The sequence below is a fragment of the Telmatherina bonti genome, assembly GCF_933228915.1.
Source record: "Telmatherina bonti genome assembly, chromosome: 1".
In the NCBI taxonomy this organism is placed as follows: Eukaryota; Metazoa; Chordata; class Actinopteri; order Atheriniformes; family Telmatherinidae; genus Telmatherina; species Telmatherina bonti.
Window position 1 is genome coordinate 30,324,734 of NC_136619.1, and position 22,409 is coordinate 30,347,142.

Here is a 22,409-nt window from a genome sequence, read left to right on the forward strand (position 1 = left end):
GTTCCCTTCATTAGTACTTTTGTAGGAGTCAAAAAGTGACCAAAAATGATGAACAAATGTCTATAATTAGCAGGAATGACTATTTTAGCCTGAAAACCTTCTTTTTCTTTTACAGAGAAAGAAAAAAAAAAGAAAAGAAAAAAATGTACCATGAGAATGTTTTTTGAAGCATTCGGATCATGTTTTATCTGTGGAGGCAGGAACACACCATGTGGTGTTTATTATTTCCGTGTTGACAAACGGACCTCACAAGGCTCTGAGTTTGGCCAGCAGAGCCTCTACATCTGCCTCTCCGTTGGTGTCGCAGCTGCTGACTGCAGGATCAGAGGAGGATGGCTCGAAGGCCGGAGCCTCCGCTTTGAAATCCGCCTCTTTTTCCATCACCTTAACCACCTCCCTCTCCACCAGCCTCTCTCTGTCCAGCCCGTAGACACACCCCGGAGCATTCCTGTTCCTACGGCCTGACTCTGAACTCGCAGATGCCTTGACCCTGGCTGCAGATGGATGGCCTTCAGTCTCGTTGCGGGCCTCCTTGGCAGGAGGAGCTTTCGCCACCGCCGAGCTCGCATTTACATTCTGCCGCGAGCGAGACCTTTGTAAAGGAGCCTTGTTTTCTGTGAAGAAGAGGGGGGTGGGGACAAAACGGTGAGTGCAGCGGTGAGAATGACAAGGAGGAGACGTGTGACTGACTCGTTAAATAAATGAAAGGCAAAGAGGTTAATCAGATTACAGATTAAATTACAAGGAGCAAGGGAGTGAAGAGAAAGGGCGGCGACAGTCATAATGCAGCAAACATAACAGTATTCAGGAAGTAATGAACATTTTAAGCAAGCATATGCGCATGCAAAACAAATGTGAACGCATACACATGAGGTCAGTATTCACACTATTATTCTGGATGAATAGCCACATACAGTGTGTATACACACACTGATGAGGACGGATTCTCTGCAGCAGCCTGTGGCGTGCAGCCAGCTCGCTATGATGAAATGGATACGGCTGATCGGCTGGAACAGAAACTCAGACACATTGTACGATGGCCTTTTCCAATCTCCTAGTCTCTTTGCTGCTTTCCTTTCAGCACAAACTCCCACTCTGCTCCACCGTCCTTGTTTCTATCGTCATCATCCACTCTCCTTTTGCTGCTCTTGCTCTCACAGAAGTCCTCTCCATATTTCTTCCTCTTCTAAACCCCACTTGCAGGTAGACGGTGTAGCAGAGCGACGCCCAGATGCCAGAAATCAGACCTGCATTCTGAATTCCAATCCCTCTGAGTAGATCCAGACCTCATCATCAGCGTGTGTGCTCTGGAAGGGGAGGCTCAAATCCATATTCATGTGACCTTGACAGTGAGGCTGAGAGGAGCAACGCGAGGAAAGACGCCGCCGCATTTAAAGTTTCCTGAGCCTGAAATGTCTGGCAAACAGGAGTCAACACAGCAGAGCAGAACAGAGCGAGCCGCTCTGTCAGCCAATCGGTAATGAGTTTGGAGCGTGGCCAGTCAGTCATGACAGTGTGTTTTATGGGCCGCCCTGACGAATGACAAGGAACGTCCCTGAACACAACCTCTGACAAATAAATAAGAATAAAGGGAGGAGTGCGGGCGAGTGGGACCCAACTGCAATATTAAACAAAGACAGCCAACAATGGCACTCTCACATTCACACGACCAGCTAAACGAGGCAGCGACGGACAAAATGCTGGCTGCTGTGATGAGCATTTTTAACAGGACCCAAGTTTTCAGATTATCTCTTCCTTTTTACCATTTTCCTGTTGCAGCAATCTTTATTGTAACAGCTAATAATTACCCCCCACCGTCTGTCCATTCGCTCCGCAATTTCCCTATCACGTCTTGTTCCTTTGTCCTCCCTCCAAAAGCCTGTCATCTGCCCCCAGTCTTGCCATTTGTGTGTGTCTTTGCGATGTCCCACTATCACACACTTTTCTTAACAAATAACCCTCCTGGATCAAGAGCTGATGCCGTGCGAATAATCAATCGTTTTTTCAAGCATTCGCGTTGCGACGTCTCCTTTACAGATCTAAAAACCGACTTTTGGGGGAAGAAGTAGAAGAAGCAGGCAGATCCTCATCAGACATTCAATGTGACACAATTCAAGTGTGAATCTTGATTAGCATGAATTATCATTTCACTCTCAGCTCTGCGTGAGCCACGATTATTAGTTATGAAAAAGTACAAAGTGCCGTATCATGACACGATATATATTTACACTTCAAAGAGAAATGGAAAATACACACGCTTGAATGGGATCTTTTATCCAAAAGTGCATTTCTGCTCTCCTTAACAGGGCCACGGCCTTTCGTGGTGAACATGATCAAAGTGCTGGCAAGTTCAGTTTCTTCTCACTCCGCTTGCCTGTGACACCTAACTGCCCCTTCCTTTGAAGCTTCACGAGCGTCTTTACAAATCTCTTCATCTAAGCTGTAAAACATGGCAGAGAGATGTAAAGCATTCCTCATCTCACAGGCTGTGCTCCTTCTTACCAACAACTGATAAAGGGGTCTATAAGGGAGCTAGCACAGTCAAATTTGATACCAAATTGCTCCTTTGGATGGTTGTAAAGTTAAACATGAACTGTGTGTCCTCTTTTATGGAGGGAGTCGAGGTTTAATGCTCTATGGCCATTTTGCTTTGGATAAAAGAAGCCCTGGAACACCTACCACTGGAACAAAAGTTAGGTTTAAGATAAACTGAGGTAGTACCTCACATTTTATGTCAATTACACCATCTGAATGGCCTCATATCAAAAAGTTAAAAGAGCTTCATTGATTTAGCATTGCGCTCTTTTAACACTGATGCACAGTTAGAAAAAGAAAAGAAAAAAATCAATAAAGCAAAAAGATCCAAATTGCTGAGAGCATTACCCAGAATGCAACTCAGCCGCTGACAGTTAAGTAACATATTTGAGTGTATTTTGTTGCAGCAGCTAAAACAGTAGCCAGTAGGGCTTTGGTGGAAGCTCACCAGACTTTGCACAGATCACACTCGCAACACAGTTTCATTAAATCCTTTATATACAGATAGACAGATAGATAGGTAGGGAACACTTAATTAACACGTTGTAGATCTGCATAAATGAAATATTTTTATTAAATACTTTACTCTTTCCATAGTTGAATGTGCTGACAACAAAATCACACAAAAATTATCAATGAAAGTCAAATGTATCAACCCATGGAGGTCTGATGTGGAGTTATACTCCAAATTAAAGTGGAAAAACACATTACAGGCTCTTGCATTAGGAGGAACCCAGGGCCAACTGCACCAGCATATGGTCCCACAAGGGGTCTGATGATCTCATCTCGGTCCCAAATGCAGTCAGGCTGCCTCTGGCAAGCACATGGAGGGCTGTGCGGCCCTCCAAAGAAATCCCACCCCACACCAGTACTGACTCACTGCCAAACTGGTCATGCTGGAGGATGTTGCAGGCATCAGAACGTTCTCCACGGCGTCTCCAGACTTTGTCACGTCTGTCACATGTGCTCAGTGTGAACCTGCTTTCATCTATGAAAAGCACAGGGCGCCAGTGGCGAATTTGCCAATGTTGGTGTTCTCTGGCAAATGCCAAACGTCCTTCACAGTGTTGGGCTGTAAGCACAACCCCCACCTGTGGACGTCGGGCCCTCATACCAACCTCATGGAGTCTGTTTCTGACTGTTGGAGCAGACACATGCACATTTGTGGCCAGGTGGAGCTCATTTTGCAGGGCTCTGGCAGTGCTCCTCCTGTTCCTCCTTGCACAAAGAAGGAGGTAGTGGTCCTGCTGCTGGGTTGTTGCCCTCCCACAGCCTCCTCCACGTCTCCTGATGTACTGGCATGTCTCCGGGTAGCGCCTCCACGCTCTGGACACTACGCTGACAGACACAGCAAACCTTCTCACCACAGCTGGCATTGATGTGCCATCCTGGATGAGCTGCACTACCTGAGCCACTTGTGTGGGTTGTAGATTCCGTCTCATGCGACCACTAGCATTTCTAACAGAAAATGAATAAACAAAAAATATGAAGCACCCCATTTAAAAGAAACTAATTCTAAAATAATTTCTGGGAACTCTCTCTTGTTTACCTCTATTTCAGGGTCGCTGTCCTGCATTCAATTCCAGCTCTATGAACAATAATTGGGTGCATGTCCTTGTAAATGGAAAGGTTTCTGTTTTGGTTGTTTCTTTCACAAAGAGCAGCAGCACACAAGTAGCATTTGTAGTTTTTGTCTATTGCCAAATTGCTCTTTAACAAAAGCAAAAACAAACAAGAAAAAAAAAAAAACTAACACCAAAAGCTGAGTTGCTGGTAAATGATGTTACATACTCATTGGGTCAAATTCCTACTTAAGCTGTGTGGGACTTTGTGTTTCAGTGCGTAACATCGCAGCAGTTCACTAGAAAACTTTTCCTGTCCCACAGCATAAAGCAGTGAGAGCAACACGTCAATGCCATCTTCAAAAAGCAGCAGACAGGCCTTCATATCTCTGTTACATATGTATGATCATTTGCTCCGTTTATATTTGCTGCCTCTACTGATGCAGATGAGACTCTCCTTTCACCCCTTATCTACTCTCATGATGTCTGAAAAAGTTCGTAGGCAGGCGGTAGACTGAAGTCAGCGGTGCACGACTCTCTCTCTCTCTCTCTGCTTTATCTTTTTATTTCTCTCATTGCTAAAGTCAAACCGCCATGTGTGGTAACAATAAACACATCTACATGAATAGTTGTGGATAGCCTCAGGCAAAAACAGTCAACACATGAGACAGGGAGTAGGAGCGTCCCCACACCCCCAAGTCTAAGCCATGGACATGTTGTGATTGTGCTAAATCAGTCTATCCCAGTCCCCAGCCCAACACTGCCGTTTAGTTTGTTGGAAGGTGAGTAGCAAAGAAAAAAAGTTGGAAAAATGAAGAAAAAGAAAAAAAAAAAAGCTGGCACACTGAGCTTCTCGTGCTTCAGCTTTGCTATAAAACGTGTCTTTTAAACTGTGAATCTCAAAGCCCCCAGCCTTTTACCCAGCGACGCCCTCTGCTTCAGTTGGAACAGAAGACAAAGAAAATCTCAAACCAAACAGACGTATCGCTGCTATGAACGGTTTGAGAACATCACTGGGATTTCAAGACGGAACAACGGTAGTTCGTTACATGTCTGATAGGATGGCATTTGGTTGAAATGCAAAGGGCCCTGTCCGATAGAGAAAAACGAGGCTTTCTTTGTATTTCTATCTGCAAATAACTGCAGAGAAGAATTCACATTTTACTCTTGTCAGATCATTCGGTCCATTTGCATTTGCCTCTTCAAACACGGATGCAGACGAGCCTCTCCTCTCATCTGTCACTTCCACCCAGTCTCTCTTATGAAGTTTGCCGTATTTGATCACTTTAAGAAGTGAGTAGTCATGCAGACTCATAAAAAAAGAAAAGACAGCGAAGAGACTTTCCCCCCCCCTCACTCTCTTTCTGAGGAGTGACTGACACAACAAGCTGAAGTTAGCAAAATCAAACGCACACTTCTGCACCCGCAATAAATCAAAAAAACGGCAAGCTGGCTTGCCAATGTGCTGCACGTTCTGTCTAAATGATGACTATTTGCACTGTTTTCCGCATCTACAAGTGGACCCACACACAACAGCCAAATAGCAACACTTTGAAATAGTGCAACATTTTGAAATGGGAATAGAGCAGCGAACCCCTCAATCACGCAGCTTTCACATTTATTTCCTCACACAGCTTTCCGAAGCCACAGTCACTGTCTTTAAATTGTTTTTTTTTTTTTTTTTACCCCCTGTCAAACTTAAACAAAATACTTTTGATGAAAAATATTCACAGCTGAGAATCTAAAAGTGGAGCCTTTACATTTGTTGAAATAATTAATAAAAAGAGAATTAGGATGAAAATTTTAAACAAAAAGTATATTTTTCTATCCTGAGTAGTTGCAGTTTTTGTAAAATCTCATTTCACTTTAGAATTTAAAGCAGTTTTTCCTTTTCCTTTGCTAAACACTTATCTAAGTTCAGATAAATGGCATTCAGCTCGGCATGAATCTGAGACTTGTGCCACTAATAAGCTCTATAAAGCACTGAAAGCAGCCTGATTTCATTTTTATTGAAGTAATTTCAGAAATGCTGTATTATGCATTTATACAAATATGATTGCTGAATTAATACGTGGATGTAAAGTGAACTTGTTATTGTGCTGCCTTGCCTCCTTAAACACAGTATAATAAAAAGTTGTACTTAAGTATAAATCTGTTTCAAACAGGTAAAGAAAGTTTCGTAATTACATTTTACTACTTGAAGAAATGGAACTAATTTCAGCTTTTATGCTGAATAAATTGTATATAAAAGTCTTAAAATATATTATGATTGACAGTACTGTAAAAGACTAATAACTAGTGGAAACACTTCATCATTACCTCATATTTTCTTTAACTCAAAATAGATCAAGTGTTTTAAAGACTGAAAATATAAAAGAAGAAGATAGACTTGAAGCTTCCTCCTATTTGATGAATAACGGTAGGTCATTGCTGAAGTGAAATTATGGATGGTTGAATTATTTTTTTCCCCCTGCAAGCATAATACTGTGATATGACAACAACGAAACGTGTATGGAGGCGACATATTAGAGCTACGTGGAATCAAAGTGAACCATGTGGGAGTGTCCTCCACAAGACTTGTAAAAGTTAAACACTTGCAGACAGCTTGTTAGCTTCCCTGTGTGTATAACAACAACAAAAAAAAACAATGAAGAAAAAGGAGAGAAGATAACAAGGTAGACAGAACCAACCAAGATGGTGGAGGCGATGATTGTAATTTGGACAAGACATAAATAAAGCACCAAAAGAAGGGTGTTATAAAGCCAGAGAAGACGAGAGAATAGAGGAAAGAAGATGTGCATTTTAAAGAGAGCAGTGGAACAATCTCTACATGTAATTCCTAAACCAGAAGTGTAATAAAGAACTGAGTTACTGTATAATGCATGTCAACCTGTTTACATGAATATTTAATAGGGGTGGGAAGATCGAATCAAAAAATCAAAAACACGATTTTTGCCTCACAATTTTAAAATAGATTTTTTTTGGTTAAAATATCAAATTTTTTGTTAAAAAAAAAAAAAGTTTTTTTCAAATAAATAAAAATGCATTATGAATTTTTTGTTATTTTTATTGTTTTTATTGATCTCTTCACTTGTGTTTTTGGGCATTCTAGCAGCAGAATGATGGTCTGGCTACTGCAGTGCTCCTCACTGTTAATTCAACAAGAGCAGCACTCAATATACTAAGACAAGAGGAGAGCCCCCAACCTGCTATGTTGCCTAATGAGAAACATTTCAGCTTTTTAGCAAGGAATCGTTAACATTGCACGGAGTGATGGCGTTCTTATGCAACAGTATGGTAAAAAATACTATAATGCCTTATAAATGTGGCCGTTTCTTTTTCAATATATATATGTGGAGCTACCGACGGAGCAGCTCTTTAATAGAGTTCAGAGCAGCTGAAATTAGCCAAAACTGGCAACTCTGACAGGGTCAGTTAGGGCCGTTACGACAGCAACGTTTTTGTGAGCAGCCTGCAGCTCTTGTTTGTGGAGAAGAACTGCACCGTTGGGGATCATTATGATTTGTTTAGAAAGCATTTTCAGAAAGCCAGTGGTTGTTTCATGAGCCGCAAGTCAAGAGTCAGTGAGCCGCCTGAAGTTCGCGAACCGCAAAACCGCGCAATGAGGAACACTGGGCTACTGTTTCTTTTTTTCCTAATTGAAATCAGGAAAAACCACAAACAAAAAAAGTTTTATACATTTTTTTTGTTGTTTTCAATCTCCAAAAATCAGCAATATCTAAAAATGGTGAGAATTGCAATTAAAAACAAATCGGCACCCAAAAAAGGGAATCGAATCGGGACGAAAGCATATTGTCACAGTCCTACTATTTAACACCCCTTTTTTCTGACGTTTCCTCCAAAACATCACTACTTTTGCTGTTTTGTGAAGAAAACACATCGTGGGCCATTTCTAGTGTCCTACTTTTTTTTTTTTTTTATTGTCCGCTTAATTTGGACATAAAAAATAAAAATAAAAAACTTGAAAAGAAAAACAACACTGTCAAGCTCTATATTTGATCTTAAATTAAATTTGATGTTTACTAATTAAAGCAATGACACTGGCTTTAATAAAAGTAATAAGGAGTGTATAGCACGTCTTATCAGGCCTGACAGAAATACATTTAATTTGGGGAGAGTGTTGGTCATTCTCTCTCACACACACACACACACACACACACACACACACACACACACACACACTGCACATGCTTTTCAGAAGAGATTAAACAAGTAGCAAAACTTTAACTTGTCTTGTAGTGTTTGGGAGACTAATATTCACTGACAATACAATAATTAAAGTAAACCATGAATTAAATATGGTGACCGTAGTGCTGATCAGTCTGGAGATGTATGACCACCATGTGTGGAGTCTGGGTTAGTGGTTCATAGTAGAGAATGGGGGCAATTCCCTGACATTTATAGGTCACCCTCTATGACTACATCCTTGTCAGAATTTTCTAAATGGACACACAAGACAGAAATGTTTACATTCACACATGTTCAATATGTGTAAATGAGAGCATTTAAGTGTGAGCATATCCATATACAGTGTGTTTGCCCATATCAGAAGTACATGACCAAGTGAGCAGGGAGTTGGAAGTGTTGTTGGGGTGGTTTGCTGCCTAAATCCAATAAGGGTGATGAAAGAGCTGAGCTGGATGTCCCTCAAGTCCTCTGCCCCTCAGATTGAACCCAAGCCACTGTGAGCTGCAGCCAAGCATGACATTGCGTTAGCATGCCTTGGTGGATCCAACAGCGCTTCAAAAGCGAGCCTGCTTCCCTGCCACTGGTACTGCTACCCAGCTCATATCGACTCACATTGCACAAGATGCTCAATTGTGAACAGACTATGATACAATTATAACACAAAGCTTCAGTCTCAAGGATCACTGGATCGGTCTTCACTTTCATTTGGAAAGTTGGGCTGTTTTGCACGACACTACATGTCAATGACATGATGACACGTGTGCTCGTACAAGCTTTTTAAAAAGGCGTTGTTTTGCTAGTGAGCAAAATTAAACTGAACACTATTCTAATGTTCTAGCGGAAATGTAAAACAGATGTACATCTCTGCAAAATGGGTCAAGGTATTAAAAAACTGGGTCGTACGTCGGGGGCATGGCCAGCAACCACGCAAATGTGCAATTTGTAATAACTGGTGTAAAAACAAAAAAAAGGTTTAATTATTAACAATATGAACAAATAGTTTTGTCTGTAGCACAAAGAGGAAACACACCTGGCAGATGGTCATGGCGAGCCAGGCTCTAACTCCTGCTTTAAAGTAATTATATCTACATGCAGGGTAATGGACTGAGAATGTTCCTTTATACAGAGACATCACCACTTCCAGGGGTCTCTCATCTCTCCGTGTGTCGGCTGCACACACAGAAAAGCGGACATCAGACGTAAACACAGCAAGGCGACCTGACAGACACAGCGCCGCACTGAAGCAAACACATACAAAGCAGACACATAAATAGTCTTCACTCAATAAGCGCTGGCTATTTCACAAATACAGCCGCATAGGCGGTGTACTCTGCGGCATCTGGCATGAATTAAACATGTCTGGGTTTCAGGCTCTGCTACCTGTTGTTGTTTGTGTGGTTACTGCTGGTAAATATCCCCAGCAGTCCTCGCCTAATACATATGTATTTTTCCTCAGCGACTTCACACTAACTAAGGGTTTCTATCAGTTGCTTTCTCCAGCAGTGTACACCTGTCACACACAGAGAGAGGATAATATTGATCCTTTACATGCATCAAACCATGAAGCTAAAACACAATCGCAAACGCAGTCTCCGACAAACAGACAGGAGAATACATTTCTGTGTTAGCTTTCAATCAGTCGGCTCCATGGATTATTAAAGCTGTTGACTTAGGAGTTTATACGATGCGCAGCCGATGGACTCCCGCTTTGTTGTAGGCTGAAACTGCAGCGAAGAACTCAGCTGGTAATCCGAAAGAGGGTTCTGTAATCCTGAGACAATTTTAATCATGCTTTCATTAAAAAAAAAAAAAAAAAAAAAGTTTGATATAAAGAACTTAAGTTTTTTTCTTGGAGCAAAATGCAGCAACATATTTTATGTTTACAGTTCAAAAAGAAAATTAATTAATGTTTTACACTGCTTGTGCATTTTTCCTGTCAAGATACTGGATTTGTATGAGTGATTTACCGTATTTACTAAAAATAAGTTGCTAATAGTGCTTTGGACATATCTCAGGAGCATTTGAGTTGCTGCTGAGCCAACATACAGCTCAGACTGCTGCTAAAAATTAAAAACAAAACCAGGAAGTGGTCTGAGAAAATCCAGTGGGAGAAATTAAGCATTGCAGCTTCTTTCTTGCAGTGTAACAATTAGGCCCCAAGCAGGTTCTACATCTGCTGTTCCTGTACATGGATGCGGTCGCTGTGTAACGTATGCTAAAAACATCGCCTCTTGTTTTTCTAAAGTGTCAATGTTTTGCATGATCAGGAAGACATAAGAACTTTAGGCACACTTCTATTCCAGATTGTGGTTAAATAAAGATGAACAATAGATTGACTGGCCAGGAGGTTGTCAGTATAGTAACAGTATATGGTTATTTAAGCAAACTTACAAATGGGTTTATGTTGCTGCACACAGTCTTTATTCACTGTATCCATGGCAACGTAAAGCAGTGAATACCATATAAAAGTCTATATCTGTTTATGAAACTAAATTTAACATTTAATGTTTTCTGAAACACTGTTGAGAAAATGAAAACATATTGATGTTTATTTTCTTACTAATTAAATTAAATCATGTGCCGCCAAAGGCCCGCCATGGCCGACACACACTCGCATTTATTACATTCACTACTGTTGACTTGAACATAAATTCAATTTAACGGAAATACGTTTAAACATCTTTTTCTTCTTTTCTTCAATTTTATATTCTCAGTTGAACACAAAAAGAACAAATGATCCCTAAATTATGCAGCACCACCACTTCCTTTGGGTGAGAAGAATACAAGCCCATGTTTGCAACATGCAACAGAATCATCCCTCCTCTTTACATTAAGAAGCTGATTAAATATTTCTACGTCCAATATAAGATTTTTATTCTTTGTCTCCTTTATTCCCTCTAAGGTGTTTCCTCTCTGCCATTGTTTGCACTGCCAGCTGAGGGCTCATGTTTAACACTCAGGCCAACTCTGACAGCTCTCAATATGCAGGGCCAGTCCTGCCAAACAGACTTATGAATTCCAAACAGCCTGGAGTCATGCTCCATATTTCATTGAAGTTGAATATTTAAAAAGATCAACCCACTCAAAACCCTATAAAACCTATCGTTCTGGGGCCTTGTGTCCTAAAAATAAAATCGCAACTGCCATATCGCATTACAGACAGCCACATCAGCCACCATCTCTTAAGCATTTTCCCTCTCTCTGTTCCCCTTTCTCTTCCTGACAAAAGCCATCTGGTAACCAGCCCGTCTCCATCAACACAGGTTTCGCTCTTTCAAACAACTGTACCCTTCTTCATGCCTCTTTTTTTTAAAAATCTAATTCACTTTCTTTTTCTGTCCCACTGCCTGACAATCAGGCTATATTCCTTTTCTTTTCTTATTCTTCTTTGTTGGTGCACTTACTCTCACCCCTCAGCTGTCCTCCAACCTCATCTCTTCCTGGAGAATCACACAGACCACCAGGCAAGAAGAGATAGTTCTTAGTTCCCTTGCAACAGCGAAATGCGACTTGTGTCTCAATTCATAAAGTTAAAAAAAAAAAAAAAAGTGATGTGTCAAAATAGAGTAAAATTACACAAGACAGGCTTCAACATTTCCCGCCTCTCTCTGCCTCGCAACAACTCGGTCAGATCAAAGTGGTCCAGACCCTAACTTAAATAAAAAAAAAAAAAATCAAAAAAAAAATCAACACGACTCATCAAAACAGAAAGTGCACACAAGAAAAAGTATAGAAGCTTGAGTGTACGTTCAAACTATGAAAATATAGAAAAACTCTGCAAGTTTTATATTTGACTTTGAAGTAGTGATACACATCCATTTCCCATGATATCTATAATTTCATAAACAGAATTAGTGGAAATCCTTTTGAGGCATTTGTGTCATCATGCTCTCACTTAAACTTCTGTCAGCAAAAAGGCCACCAGCGCGTAAATGTCACCACTGATTGATTAATCATGCTCAAACCACAGCGAAGTCATAGAGAATCACGACTTATAACTTAATATCGACTGATGTCAGCTCTATTAAGGTGGGCATTTATAAACCCTAAATCTCCTATCTTCCAATAATTGTATGACATAAGCTGGTAGACAGGTTGAGACTTCAGTTAATACTCAAATCCTGTCAGATATGTCAAAACAAAAAAGCACCGCCAACATATCAAAGCAACTTCTTTGCTCAGATTATCTAAAAAATTTTTTTTATTTATTAGTTAAGGTGATAAATTAGACTTGACAGATCTAATTAATGCTTCTGTGACTGAATAATCAAATTTGACCAAATATTTTATTCATTCATTCATGTTAATAAGGAACAAGAATAGGTGTTATTAGTGAAAAAATGTAAATATCTGATGAATAATTTTGAAAATATTGCAAACCTTGGAAAAATAATTTCCATAATTGTCTTGAAAATGTGCTTTTGTATATTCTGTGTATTATTATATTTGTTTATTCAACGTGATGATGAACATTTCCAATGAAACTATTAAAACATTTCTGAAGACTTTATCGGGAGCTCGAGCTGCAGACCACAGAGCAGGCTTTTAGTAGACTGAGTAAAATTTACAATATGCTAAATTTATGCTTCCACTTCATCTCAGATATCATCCTTGATGAATAATCATGATGCACACATGCTAAAAACCTGTGGGCAGAAACATGTGCATATATACCCGCCCACCAGTTGGCAGAGGAAAGAAGAGAAAAAAAAAAAAACACACAATCAGATCAAATCAACAAACAAAACAATCAAAAGTGAGATAGAGGCAAAACACCAAGACAAGCAAAACCGGATGATGGTTACCAGAAATAATAACATTATCATGGCAGATCTTTACATGCGGTGGTCCTTTTTATTCAACAGTTTGAGATAGAGCTGCAATCCTACAGGTTGTGGATGTTTCCCTGATCCAACATGCCTGATACAACTTATATGGCTCTCCTCAACTGGTTGTTGTCAAGTTCTGCTCATGCATGTTCATCCATCAATCTGATTCTCATGTTCTGCAGCAGGAAAAATCCAAAACATACAGGCCAGTGGCACTCAAGGACGGACTTTGGGCACTCACAATGTACAAACAATAATGCAATAAATTCTTTAACTACTAATTCAAAACACAAAGTTAAGGAAGGCAAAAGGCAAAGCTAATAATTGCAAAACTGAATTCACAAACAATCTCTTTTGCCGATGGGAGTTTCACGTGAACAAAATACAGCAAGCAGACCACAAAGCAAAGGGCATTGTGGGAAAACAGAACCAAAACAAATGTGATTGTTGGACGGCTCTGGCAAGGTAGAAAAGTTTCATGGTCAGACCTGAAAGTTCGGACAGAAATATGGCCAACCCAGAATAAATGAAAAAGTTTTGTTCTTATTTTTCTGTCAGTTGTTTGACAAATATAAGAAATTATGTTACACATTTACATTCACAGTAGGAGTCAAGTTGTCACAGAAAAAGAGAAAAAAATGTATAAAGATTGTTTTCATGAACACACTAAATAATCTAATTATTTGCCTAAAGATTCTCAGCCCCCCATATGGAATGACAAGGAAATGTATCAAATGTAAAAGTATTTCATACTTTGATGGCCCCATTTCTGTACTTTGACGGTAAAAGCCCCACTAATTAAAAAAAGACAGGAACGTGCAGCAGACTCTCATCCACGCTTCAAAACAACCTGTCAGAAACTTATGGGTCATGTCACAGATGCTGCATGTTTTCACAATCTATACCATGGCTGAAAGGTTTCAAAAGATTCTTCCATGCACACACAAAGTTGGGTGCTGTGTTAGCATCATGTTGAGAATAAATCCTCAAGTGCTATGTGAGCGGGAGCGCCAGTCTGTCTATTTGTTCTCAGCAGTTTGATTCTGAGTCATCAGAGAAAAGAAAGCAAAATCCACATGGCATCACCACAGTGCTTTGGGCTAATATTGCTATGCTCTCCTGCAACCATTGGAGCTCACTGACACATCATGCAATTAGAGTCATGGATGTGTCCCAGTGAAGGTCAGCTAGCACCACTCAGACTAACACAGAGACAGCAAGCAAGTGAGAGAGCCAGGAAAACAGGCTGAGATGAAACAAATTAAGTGACAGGGCGGCATAGCTGAGTTTAGCTCTGCTTCTGTCCAGGGGCCTCTTACTCCAACTCTTACACTGGCCAGGCAATTAAAAATACATGCATCAATGATCTACGCAACTCTCTGAAGTACACATAATCATACATTTACATATTCAACACACATGCAAAAGGGGAAAGCCACTTAGTGGGGTGCAACAAAATGCATGTTCATTGCATATTTCCCATACAATTAAAGTTGATAGCCTGTCATTCTTTTTTTTTTCTTGTCTTTTTTCTGTTTTGCATTCAATAAACCTTTAATCAATGCAGCAGACAAATGATGCAGTGAAACAGGAGGCAGAACACATCTTAGCTAAAGGGGACCAGTTAACCCAATCACCTCGAAAGATATAGATCTACACAAAGAAAGCTGCACTTAATCACAAGCCCCAAGTCATCTGCAGGACAGACATCAGTAAGCCAAAGACAAGGGGTGTTGATGGAATTGGACCATACTGCCTTTAATCAATAGGACTGAGAGGAATCTGCTCTCTGCTTATGAGGAAATTTAAATCGTAAAGCTCCATTTTGCATGGGTTGTAAGCAAACAACAGGATGATAAATTCAAAGCTAGCGTAACGTGTAGCAAAAGCCTCAGCGCCAAAGACTCTGCACAAGCCTGGTGCAGATGTTTAGGCTTTATACTGTTATTTTAGAAAAGGGAACAAAAAAACCCTTTGCAATGCAGCTACAGGCTCAAAGTAAAAATGTGTGCATCAAATGTACCTGCATCAACACGACAACTCAGAAGTTTGAGCTGACAAAGTACAAGTACTGTACACAAATACATCATTTTGCACTTTAGTGTAAATGATAGCCATGAACCAAGAAACATGTAGAGCACATGTGGAAGAAGAGGTTTTTCTAGTGTGGAGTGATTATCTTCTCTGTGCACAGTTGAGCTAAAAATCAGCTTCCGAAGTCTTCTCGGAGATAAAAACATTAAAGAAATCAAACATGTTGTCACAAATATACACCCAAACAGACACGGAGGGCGTCAGGAAGTGAGATCGATGTACAGGGCTTAATGTCTAAGAAACAGCTGCATTGATTTGAAATGGTTAAATCAGGGCAAAGCTGGAAGAGAATCAGGGTGTGATCGATGGATGTATTTTTGTATCAGAAAAGCCTGAAAGATGAGTTTTTTTTTATCCTAAAGATGCTCATCATGTCTGTTATTTGTGTGCTTCCTCTCTTAAATCTACCAGTTTTGTCAGCTTTGTGAAAGTTTGGTTCATTACCACCCCATGGTCTGAAGTAGACAAAAAAAAAAAAGTAAAAGAAAAAAAAAATTGTGCACTGCAGCCCAACATAACATATATTTGCCAGGATATCAGTTCGGACAGAGGAAGTGAAAAAAGAATGTGAACGATATGAAAACACAGCTCTTTGAAGAAGGCAGTCTACCAGCTTCATGAGCATTTTTTTTAAAATAAAATGTATAAAAGTCTAAATAAAACAATAACTTATATTTATTTGTTTAAAAAGATTAAAATAAAATCTATTTTCTATCGTTAATTTTAAACCCAAAAAGTACAAAATAGCAGGGGATGTTTGTGAGGCTAAACCTGTTGCTTCATCACTGCTGGTGGTAGAGGATATACCTCTGCTGCTGGAGACAACCACTTCAGGATCCATTCTGCTTTTTCATTTAAATAGCAAATTATCAAATCAGATAGATTTTGAGAGAAGCCCTGCATTTTCAAGTACTGAATCTGCAATTCTTCATTGCTTTCAACACTGTGCTTCCGAGGGACGAGCTGGAATACACCCATCACAGTACGTGAGGGCACTGGGCTGCGGGTCGGACATGCTTGTCTGAAGGATGGGGGCCCAGTTGGGAAATGCTCGCCCTCAACACTGCAGAATTTATGATGAAATCAGTGCAAGTTTTCTGATGACTTTGCCACCTTCACCTTCCTCATGGATGATTGTGACAGGGACTACATGAAACAGGCTAAAATCAATGTGGGGTAGACCAAGAAGCTGATGTTGGGTGTCCATGTCACCGTGATAGACACATGGGGAACAGACTTAAACCAAGTGGTTTAAACAATTACCTGAGTATTTACCTGGACAATAAACTAGAGAGTAGGAACACAACAAATAGTTTTTACTATCAGGTTGTTTGACTTCATTTTATCTTCTGCTGCAGAGAGAACTTTGGAGGAGGAATATTAAATTGGTTGATGAAGAAGACAATTATTGCTATCATTCTTATTATTAACCCACTGACTGCCAGGCATTGTTGTAGTAGAGAGCCCTGTGCGTTTTGGAGCATTTTGACCCATCTTTCAGGACTGCGGAGTGTGAGGGGGCGATTTAACTGGGTGCATGCGTTAGTCCGTCTTTGGGGTGCAGACTCAGAATGCATTCATAACATGTTGGGAGCATGCTGGGTGCACGTTCGAGAGCACATTTTGGAAGCATTTTGATGTCAGTTTTCCATATACCAAAACCGTAAAAGTGAAAAAGACGTCTTTGGCTGCCAGGAGGTTAATCACCTCGGTTGTGACCAGAGGTGTATAAAGTAGAAGCAGAACTAAAAATAATGTAGAAGTCCTGCCATGTTTTTGGATTTACCTGTGTATTTAGAACAGGTGTTAACATCTACCTTGCTGTGGAGCTGAGCTAATAAATTCACCTGGTTTAGTGACTGGTTAGAAAGAGCTCTGGACTTCTCCTTTGTGGCATCTGAATTAAACACCTCTGGTTGTGTCATCAACAATATTTTGCTGAAGAAGAAAAAAATCAAACCGCAGTGCAAAAGAGACTCAATCAGAAAGTCCAGCTCTGACTGAACAGTATAACAAGGCGCAATCACAGCCAAACATCCAATTATTTCTTTTTTTTGGTCACTGCACAGGACTTGCTTTGTTTTCTTACTTGGGGTTGTTTATCTTTGTGTTTATCTTTGTGTCTGCCTTTATAGCAACTTCATGCTATCATGACCTATCCATTTGCTGCTGAAATGGTGGAAATTACCTCGCCGAGGAGCAAATACAGGATTATTTCATCCTGCCTACCAGACCTAGCTATAATTCAATAAAAGGTAAAGTATACTCTTTTAGTGTATTAAACATGTATTAAAATAGTATTTCATTTTCTATTTTTCACATGTTAAAACCAGTGCATTGATTACTAACTACCAGTAGGTACATCACACTGTTCTGGGCTTGCTGTCTTTAATTAGCCAATGAGGAGAACAACAGTGTGAGACATCATAGCACACTCAATGTGCCTGCAGCACAAACCTAGTCGTAATTATCACAACACCAATCAGCAAACACACAAGACAAACAAGAACAAACACTAAATCGAGACAGGAAATAAACAGTAAATAACATATAAAGACAAAGCACCATGACAGCATGTAACACTCTCTGTGTCTGGAAACCGGCAAAGAAGCTTTGGTGTTGTTGTCTGCTGCTGGTATTTATCAGACTGGAGATATAAAACAGAAGTTAAAGCGCAGCTACTTAGGCATGTTTATGAGCATTCCTCTTGACTAGTTTGGTAAACAACATTTGTTTCCAGCTGAAACTACCTCATTATGATTTAGCAGAATTAAATTGTTAAGACAGAAACACTAATATTAAAAGAAATGGCAGTTACAAACAGTGGCACCATCAATAAACTTAGAAAAAGCAGGACCTGTTATACACCCACATGAAAACAACAACAACAAAAAAATGTGACATCAAAAGGCATGGATTGTATTGTAGCAAGAAATGGTTTTGCCTAAGAAAAGGCACAAAGAAATAATGACTTGCACATCTGCTATGTCAGAATACAGGACAGCGGCATGAAAACGGGCATTTATAACATAAATCTCAAGTAAGCCTGAGAGTTTTGCCTTGTTAAGAACATGTCACATCTGGAAATGGAACAGCAGACCCCAATAGAAGCAATTATGCTAAAACTGCAAAGAAATTCAGCAAGATACACTTCCATCTTCAGACAAAGTGAGAACATGCAGTACAAAATATGAACAAGAAGCAGCAACAGGTGCAGGTGGAAAACCAACCAACAAAATTCTGATGGAAAATGCGTGACTCAGTTGTCTAAAGACATTACACTGCTCATTGCTTTATCTAACTGAAGTGGAAAATGTTCATTTAGGTAAGTCAATGCTCCATCATGGAAGAAGGAAGGAAGTCTGGTTTACTAGTTACACAATCCAGTGATTACAAACCTGTAAATGTGTTATTATGATAGGTGATGGGTGTTTTTCTGGAGGTTAATTGAAAAGAAACAATACGATCTCCAACACCAGCAGACATACTGAACACTACTCATTATAGTGACCCAAAAGACTGAATCTCTAACGGTGAGACTCATCCAATCGATGCTGCCTCCCACACATTCAAATGCAGTAACCAGAAGACCAGACATGCATGAGCAGCAATAATGAAGAGATAGCATGAACAGAAAGTGTTGACTCTGTAATGAGAAGAGCCGGAGCAAAGTACAGACAAAACCTAACTCATCCATGATGGGAATTGCAGTAGTCACTGCAGTAATGCTTGGCAGTTGCTCTGGGCATGCACAAATCACATTTTGTTTGCACTGATTTCATATCTGCCAAACCACTTGGCGAGGAGGCCAGGCTTACGTTGTTATTGGAGCTGCTCAAGTCTGGACATAATCAGACATTTCCAAACCCAGAAGGAAGATAAAAGGAGAAAAAACACTCACATATCTGGTAAGATCCAGGGGTATTATCCCATAGAACAGCATAAACTTGTTTAGTATTGATCAACAGAGGGAAAAAACCAACTTGTTCAGATAAAGATAGATGAAGATCAAACACTTTACAGCTTATAATTGATAAATGATTATGAATTGGCCAAATTTAGCATTCCAGAGAAGAACATCTTTGAGTAACATCTAAAGTCTAATACACATGAATATGAGATTTTTTTCATACTTTTTTTCTCTTTTTTTTATGTCTTCCATTATATACAAATGTTTATTTTTTCTTTTTCTTGCTAACAGAAGACCCGGAGGAAATTTGAAGCACTAAAACAAGAATTTTTGAAAAAGAACAGAATAAGGGGAAAAAAAGGAAAAGGGGTACTTTTAGCATTTTAGATTTATGTTTGGCACAACACGGCACCTAGATCATCATTTTCCTTACTCTAACGCTGAACAGGTCAAGCTATAAACTAAACTGAACTGAACTAAAATAAAAAACTAGTCCCAGTACCTTGTTGGTTTAAAGTCAGAAAATAAAAATATGCCAATCTCCCCTCTGTATGAAAATGATAGACTAGATTATGAGCATATTGGTATATGTTTTCTTATTTTTTTTATGCAAAGTGCAGCAAATGTTGTAACAGTCTTCCAGTGATGATTAACCCAGAGGTAGGACAGGATATTGTGCCCTTCATTCCCTGCTTATTACAGTGTCATTCTACCATTAAAAGCGTGATGTGAAAAACCTGGATCTAGGAAGATGATTATAAATTTAATGAATGCATAAATTGATTAATACTTTAATGGAGGTAGTTAATAACAGTAATTTGGTGTCAGGCCATTTAACACTGAGCCACAACATGTTTTAATAAAAAGAACCATGGCTGGTTGTTTTTTTTAGTTGATTTCTGTGGAGGCTATTTTGGCAAAGAGCTAAAAATTCACTTCCGTGGTTGGAAAATAGCCTATAGACGTAAATGTGCCTGTACATAAACGCTTCAGACAGTCCCACTTCATTAAAAAAGAAAATATCCCTCCAAGCAATAATCATGTATTCGAATAAAAAAAAGATGTTCTAAAAAATGTACAACAGACATATTTCGTTTTCTTTTGCCTCTTCAATTAAAGGACTAGCAAATAGAAAGTGGTCTGGATGGAGGAACCACCAAGGTCTCCACTACATCAAAGTAGACACAGCTTTGTAAACTGACGTGGAGCAGAACAAGAGTAACCGATTCAGATAACCGGCTTGTGTGTGGAGCTGGGTGGTGGCTACTAATGGCTCACTGCCATAGGTGGGTGGAGTTGTAGTAGAGGGGGGGTGATCTTAGTAGAGACCATGTTTTCCACTCAGCATGTACATGCTCACTGCTGGGAATAAAACACAGAGATTTCAGGAAGGATGAAAGGAAAGCCATAGGATAATGACAGCTGGAAAAGAAGAATGTTCTTCTCGTTGTGCAGCGATGTCGTTTGATAGTGTCCATGTATAGAATAAAGACGCTCTATCTTTGCCTGCACGCAAGCACACGCTTGTTACTGTATACATTAATTTTCTGCTCACCATAGCAACAGGAACATGACAGGTAGCGCCTAGTACACAGCTCAAGCTTATTAATTTATTATACTTGACTACCTGGATCTCATTATAACCTGATTACATGACCTGTTGAAGTGATGTTTGAAACAGCTGTATACAAGCAGTTTTGCAGTTGTGAAACGGCCCCAAGACACAGACAAGCATACACAGACACACATCTTGCTAATGTCTCCTCCTCTGTGGCTCCTTTTCAAAACGCTCATGGCATTTTATACAGGAAGACTGTGACGAATCTTGACAGTATCTCCCTTGTTACTACTCTGTTTCCCTCTTTCCCCTCACCCCCTATTTGTCATGCAGAAGGTGTTGTAGTGGCAAATAGGCGAAATGCCATATGGTGCAAGAGTTTTGGCATTTGTGTACAAGGAGTGGAGACGATAAGGTCTTCATTATTTGGTTTTTGGACTACAGATGCATATATGGTAAGCAGTGGCGGCTGAGCATTTTTTTTCGTTTGTAAAATTTCCTTTTTTTTTAAAAAATTTCAACTCCACAATAGCAGGAATGGTGAAGTTAAGAACATGAGAAATGAAAAAGTAAATTCAAACACGCATGGCAGGAATAGAGGTCATCGCAGGTGGACAAGAAGAGATCTGGAGAAGAGGGCGAGATTAACAAGCTAACAGGAAAAGCACGATTGCATGAATGATGGAAATTGATGAGTGGGAGAGGATGGAAGAAAGAAAAGGTGCACAAGCTGAAAAGTCACAAAGAAGGGTAAAAGGGGATCGGGATTTATTTTCACCTGTCAACAGCATTTAGGGCTATAAACACATACAAAGCATCTGGGTGCTGGGACAATATTGGACAAGCTGAGAGTGTGTGTTTGTATGTGAGATGGATGATTCCTCATATTTCTGCAGTTTGTTATCAGGGTGTTGGCCTTGTCATCACCTGGCCTGAGTCTAATTTTCCTCAAGAAATCCCAAACTTACAGCAAGCAGTTCTTGCTGGTCACTCCAACATTGGTGTAAAGGTAGCTGATGTTTCTGCTTTTGTTCTAAATACACAATATAATTAAGCAACTGGGGGATATTTTCAATAGATCATCTCTGATCCCTCCGTTGCAACATCTTTTAAAAAAAAGAAGGGTATCATGAAAAAATACTTACTATGGCAGATCAAAGAAAACAGGGTAATAAAAACACTTGTATGTTAAGTGTCTAAATAAGTATTAATGAACCGACACATATATGCTAAATACTCTATGTGAGCGGGACACACAACGAAAGAAGAAGGTTATGTCTGAGTCTGAGCTTACTATTCTTTTTTCCTCCCATTTTGACTTAAAATGGTAGCAAACATTTCAAGACTACAACATTGCAATGCGGCCAATTAAAGGTTGCAAAGATACATGAAATTTTTGTCAAATGAGTCATATCTGTGTGTGAAGGTTTGAATGAGCAAACGACTAAAAGAGAGAAGATCTGACAATTACAGACATTTCTGAGAACGCGGGACTGCTGGCGTTTTATATCATTTGTCACAGCGGTCTTTAAGGAGAGCGTGCACGTGCGCTGTGTGCAATGAGCACTATGCAAATCGTCAGCCTTGCAGCCGCTCTCCATGACTTGGATGAAAGCAGTTGTTCAGCAGCAATAAACGGAAATTCTAATTCATCCTGCTAACATAAAGATCGAGAGATGGGAACAAAGTATGGGATCAACTGATTTATTTCA

The 22,409-nt window shown here is 39.8% G+C and overlaps 1 protein-coding gene across 1 annotated transcript in view; it reads right to left on the reverse strand.

Moving 5' to 3' along the window:
* Window positions 1-246: 246 nt before the first annotated feature.
* Window positions 247-22,409, reverse strand: part of LOC306759536 (protein diaphanous homolog 3-like) — a gene marked incomplete at both ends in the record, with an annotated part of 164,955 nt that continues 142,792 nt past the window's right edge. The window contains one exon of the mRNA XM_079245205.1: window positions 247-614. Coding sequence (XP_079101331.1) covers window positions 247-614 — 368 coding nt within the window. The remainder of the gene's footprint in view (window positions 615-22,409) is intronic.